Raw genomic sequence first — 5,656 nt, forward strand, 5'->3', positions numbered from 1 at the left:
GCACGTGCTGGTACCAAGACCCGTAGGACACTGAGGGAGGGGGCACGAGACAGCACAGTCTCAGTTTGAGCTGACTGCCCTCGGCGTGGTGAGCCCCTCTTTCCTCAGAGTGAGGCCCACCTTCGCCATCCATGAACTTCTCCAGGAAGCCGTCCCAGGTGCCTGGATCAGGGTGCAACTTGGCCATGTTGTAGAAGTTATAATAGGAGACGGCCACGTCCTTTGCGTTGCGAGCGACATAGATCACCTGCAGGGCAGATGACCAAATGCCAGGCACGCTCACCACACAGCACACGCCACAGCAGACTTGCTCCCCAATCCGGCCGCCTGTCACTCCAGGCACCCTGGAGGAGGTTATCTCTCAGTGCAGCGGAGGAAACAGGCTTGCAGGCTGACTTCCTAGAGACCTTATCCTCTGGGTAGGGCTGGGGTTTTCACTCTGCTTTGGTGCCAAAATGCTGGCTGGTCCAGGAGCTGTATCTGATACTGATCTGATCCTCTTCAGTGCTACACTGAGATTTGGAACAAGACAGGAGGGTCTCACCGGCCTTGTCCTGTACAGACTTGTGAGTGCCTGCACTGCATTTCTCTGGCTTGCACTGAAGAGTCTTGTCCTCCTGGTCTGTGAACCCCACCCGAGGGACAGGCACGTGTCCGCCTCATAGGACGTTAGACAAGGCTCAGAGAAACCCAGTAGAGTAGGGCCAGAGCTGGGACAGCCGCAGTGCACTCACCTTGACCTCATCCAGCAAAGTCTGGGGGAGCAGGGCCACAGGCAGGTGCGTCTTGAGCAGCCGTGGGGCGGGGGTGTCCTTCACACTCTCAAGCCCTAAGGCATGGGCGGGGGACAGCTGCTGAGCTGGAGCAGAGTCCCCCTCCCCCCTTCTCTTGCCCCCGGTCACGAGAACACACCTGAGGGAACCCCTGGGCACTTGAACTCAAGGAAGGGCACCCGCGTGTGGATGGGGTCTCTGCGACACTTCTCTAGGTCACCGCCCTGGTAGATCATGTCCAGTATCTCACTCATCCAAGTGGTGCCTGGGAAGAGAGAACGTGGAGGTGAACGGAGCTCAGAGCCAGGCCCTGCTCGCCAAGCAGGGACCGCAGCCCAGGAGAGGGTGGCCTCCTTGCTTACCCGACTTGGGGTAGGTGCTGATGAGCAGGTCATCGGGCCGGGCCTGGAAGCTCTGCAGCGGCTCTATGGCATCTGCAAAGTAGTTGATGAGCGGGACCCCCTTCACGTAAGCCAGCGGCAGGCGGAAGCCGTCCCGGACCAGCTCCATGCTGCTGCCTCGGGCGAGAGACACAGGCTGCCCTTAATGCCACTGGCCCACCACCAGGAGGAACTCATATTAATCTAGCCCTAACCCTAACCAATTATAGCACTCTCTGGTAGAAGCCAAAGTCCAGGTTTTTAAAGCTCTTTAGGACTTTGTCGTGGCACTTCAGACACTCCTTTGGTCCCCGCCCTTTCACACACTTGGCAGCCAGCCTTGCTTAGTTTAGTTACCTCTTGCTGTGGCTCCTAGCCTGCACCTACCAGGCTCTCCTCCATATGGGTCCTTTCGAGAGCTCCCTGGGCCTCCCACAGGGAAACTTTTCTGGCCAGCAAACCTAGAAATCCACCTAACCAGCCAAACAACCTGGGCTCCAAGACAAACATGAGCAGTTGCGCAACTATGCTTGTTTGGGGAGCAGTGTTGTATGTCGAGAAGAAAAACACTGATAACTCAGGTAAAGAAGGGAGCGGGGCTCAGGCAGGAGTTGTCCTGTTGAGATGAGACGTCCATGGGAAAGAACAGGCAGGGTACAGGCCACAGCCAGGGGTCACCCAGGAGCCTGATGGAGCCCTGGGGGCTGGGCGGCCCTCTGAGGATGTGGGGGCCAGGAGCAGGGCGGGACAGGGCAGTTGGGACAGCCAGCCCCACGGGGCACTTACCCGGCAGCTCAGGATCCTGGCGTTGGTGTCCGCTGGGCGTGCGGTGCCTTAGCGAGGGAGCAGTGCGCAGAGTGTAGGACGGTGCAAACCTCTGAACCGGAGGTTTCCCAATTCCAAACTGGGAGGGATGTGAAACTAGCGCTGGGACTGGCTGTGCCCTTGGAAACATGGGGTGGAGTTTAGTGTGGGGAAATCTCTTACTTTCATTAGCACCCGGGCTGGAACCAAGGGTAGAGGGGTCTGAAAGCAGAAAATGCACGTTTAGTATGTAGAAAACCAAAGGTCTGAAACTAGGGGACAGTGGCCAGGGTTGAATTGGTTCGATTCCCTTTTGAGCAGCAGTCTGGCGACTCACCAGATCCCACTGCTGAGGACAGCCCGACGAGGTACAAGCAGGCAATAACTAATATTAATAAATTGAGAGTCTGTCCTAGGCCTGCATGACTTGTGGTGAGACCCCCCGCTGGCTTAGGGACAGCTTCATGTTCAAGCCAGCGGCCAGAGCCGAGGCCAGCAAACAGCCTGTGAAGTTCTGACGCCTCAAAGCAAGCTCACATGGCAGCTGAGGGCTTTGATTTGGGCAAATTCTGTCTATCTCAGCAATCCAGTTAGCAGACAGACAGGTTACCGGTGAACCATGATCTGTTCCTGAGTGATTACCCAAAAATGCATCGTTCCTCAGTTCCGAACCTTGACCCTGTCAGCAGTTCACCCCCATTGCTTCCTGCATCCCGCCAGCACACCCCCCAGTCAAGCTGTGCACGTAATAAAAGCCCAAGACACTGTGCCCCATGGTCTTAACCCATTGTTGGGCTTTGACCATCCCTGTGCTCCTTGTAACTAAAATATGTATTTTGTCTGTATCTTATTCTGTCATCGTACCTCTGAGCAGGAAATCGATGGTCCTATGCCTGGATCCCGATACACCACCATTACCAAATCTCCATGGCTCCATGGCAGGTCAGCAGAATGCTTTTATAATTGACGCACTCAAGATAGGGGATAGACAGGGAAAGCTAGAGGTCAGGGCCACTCACCTTCCCGGTGGTTCTGGGGCAGCCTCCCAGGCACCAGGAGTTCAGAATGGAGCAGCCCACAGGGGATTCCAGGAACTTCTGGCTCTGACCACAGGGCCAGTCCAGAGTGACGTGAGTGGGTAGTGGTAAGCAATCAGGGCCAGAGTAGAGCAAGTAGGGCTCTTTTTCGGGCAGCACAGGAGAGAATCAAGGCACTGAAGTCTAATATCCCCAGGAGGTAGCCCCTCACTCCTGGCAACCAAAGGACCGCAGGAGCATCGCTCATAATTGGAGGAAAAATCACATCCTGGGGTGCTTTTGTTTCTCTAAGATGACAGGGGGTTTTGCATGAGAGGGGTAGAGTTTGGGTTGGGGACAGCTGCAGGACCAGAGCGGGACCTGCTTCCTTCCTCCTCAGCCTGTCTTTATAGTCTGGATTAAAATCTAAAGTGTACTTGGGCACTGGGAGTGGGAGGATTCCAATCACAGGTTCTATTTTCTGAAGCTCTCGAAGAATCATATGACCTGAGGAATAACAGGGAAATCAAGGCAGAGACTTGCCAGGCAGGAGAGAGGGTGGTGCCATAGTGGGGCAGCATCCCCTACTCCCCCTCTGTTGCACATCAACGACCTGCGGTGGGATAACTGGTGGGATAACTGGTGGTCAACTTATAACCCCCAGCTGAACTGAGTCAGCGTGGTGCTGCGTGTGGGAGGCCCACCTGGGGACTGTTGCCAGCAGCATAAGAGGCAGAACTGGGGAAGAAAAAAGGCTTTTGGGAACTAAAGAGGCTGTTGGGAGCGGAGAGAGGCTTTTGGTTCTGTTGGAGCTCGTCATGCTGGCTTTCCTGATGAACTCTGCTGTTTTCATCCTCTGAGGAGCTCAGGACCTCGTTGGCACTGAGAATGGCTTTGGTTCACTTTGGGGGAGCTCTGGCCCTCACTTTGGGCATCGCTTCCTGGCTCCGGAGGGGAAGATGGTGCACGGCCGGTCTCAAGGAGAAGCTTGCTGCATTGGCTTTCCTGATGGGAACTTGGCTGTCCTGGTCACCAGAGGAACTAGGAACCTCACTGTTGCTGAGGATGGCTGTGGTACTTTTCAGGGGAGCTCTGGTTCTTATTTTGAGCATGCGTCCTGGCTCAGCATGCTAGCACAGATCCTTCATCCTGCTGGTACAGACTTCCTAGATTCCACCACTGACCTTGGGCCTTCCCAGCACAGATCCGTGAAACAGCCCTGCATGAAATGTTGTGGGCTCTGGGCCTCCAGCTGGACTCATGGGAGGCATTGTTATTAGCTCTAGGTCTTCAGCTGGACTCATGCAGGACATTATCGCGGGACCCAGGCCCTCAGCTGGATTCTCTGATCTTTAGTGTGTGGATAGATTTCCTGCACTCTCTTGTATATGATTCTTTGGGTGACTATTATAAATAATCTTATAAACTATGTGTCCTGTATTATATTGTTCCCCTTGCAAAATATCCCCTAAAGCACAACAGACCCTCACAAACAGCACAAAGTATTCTTTTTCAGAGTTTTTATTTACTCAAGTAAAAACTGCACAGATCCTAGCAGAAAGGGGAATACAAAAGAAATAGTGGGCGTAGTTGGGGACAATGAGGATCAGGTCTCCAGGAGGTCTGTCCAGTGTCCCTGAGGAGACAAGGGAGTCTGTAAGAGGCAGCCCAAGGATGGAGCAGGTAACCTAGCTGAGGCCAGGGCCATCTCACCTCTTCGAAATCTGAGTCATCATTGTCTTTCTCAGATCCCATCCGACACAGTGAGACCAAGTCTCCCCACAGCAGCGAATTCTTACACCTACCAAGGGTGCAGTTGGACGAGATGACAGTCAGGCACCACAAGCCCCTTCCAGCCTGGGCTCTGGCTGCCAAGATGAGGACTCGGCTGACCTGGCCTGGCCTGGGCCGGCCCACTGGGCACCCTCACCTTGGACTAGACCAGGCTAAGGGAGAAAGATCAGACTCACCTAGGACACTGACCCTCTAGGGGCACAAGCTGCCCTGGCTCCGCCTGGAGGAACTCCTCTGCCAGGCAGATCACATGGGCCCGCAGGGGGCAGCCGGGATGGGGACAACGCAGAGGGACCTCTTCATCCTGTTGAAGGTGGCAGGCAGGGAAGGGGTGCAGGGAGTCACTCACATTTACAGAAGCACAAGAACTCCCTCCAGGACTTAGGGTGAAGGGTGGGGAGACTGATGACAAATTTAAGCTGTGTTAGGCAGAGTTCAGGGAAGAGAGGCAGGGACATGCACAGGGAAGACTCAATCTCAGATGGAGAGCCGGGAAAGACCTCGTGGGAAGGCAGTGTCGTCCAGGATCTACCGAGGCGCCTTCCAGGCCACCGGAAAGGACAGGTGCTCCCGGGAGGTACTGAGGTGTCCAGGAACAGCCCCAAGGACTACACAAGCCAGCGATGGGCCTCGCCGCGCACCCATCCACAGCCCTCTGAACCCGAGGTCCCAGATCCCTGCAGAGATCTCACCTGGAGCGTGCAGGCGCACAGGGCGCACTGGTCCTCGGCACCCTCGACTGTCTCCTGCTTGCTGTCGTTCCAGGCCTGGGGTGAGAGCGGAGGCCCGAAGGCCAGCGGCACGTGCGGAGGCGGCGGCGGGCAGAGGTCGCGGCAGAAGTCGGGGCGCAGCCAGCGCAGGGTGAGCGGCAGCCGCACCCAGGGCGGCG

The 5,656-nt window shown here is 55.9% G+C and overlaps 2 protein-coding genes across 2 annotated transcripts in view; both read right to left on the reverse strand.

Moving 5' to 3' along the window:
- LOC102010175 (sulfotransferase 1A1-like) overlaps positions 1-2,059 on the reverse strand; it is a gene marked incomplete in the record, with an annotated part of 3,175 nt that extends 1,116 nt beyond the window's left edge. The window contains 6 exon segments of the mRNA XM_013504817.1: positions 1-30; positions 121-247; positions 735-829; positions 913-1,038; positions 1,136-1,287; positions 1,940-2,059. Coding sequence (XP_013360271.1) covers positions 1-30; positions 121-247; positions 735-829; positions 913-1,038; positions 1,136-1,283 — 526 coding nt within the window.
- Positions 2,060-4,478: 2,419 nt separating this feature from the next.
- The window catches only part of Slx1a (SLX1 homolog A, structure-specific endonuclease subunit), a gene marked incomplete in the record, with an annotated part of 2,643 nt that continues 1,465 nt past the window's right edge, over positions 4,479-5,656 (reverse strand). Inside the window, 4 exon segments of the mRNA XM_013504818.1 lie at positions 4,479-4,609; positions 4,687-4,774; positions 4,944-5,071; positions 5,460-5,656. Of these exon segments, the coding sequence (XP_013360272.1) occupies positions 4,580-4,609; positions 4,687-4,774; positions 4,944-5,071; positions 5,460-5,656 (443 nt within the window).

The sequence above is a fragment of the Chinchilla lanigera genome, unplaced genomic scaffold, assembly GCF_000276665.1.
Source record: "Chinchilla lanigera isolate Chin_1 unplaced genomic scaffold, ChiLan1.0 scaffold00092, whole genome shotgun sequence".
NCBI lineage: Eukaryota > Metazoa > Chordata > Mammalia > Rodentia > Chinchillidae > Chinchilla > Chinchilla lanigera.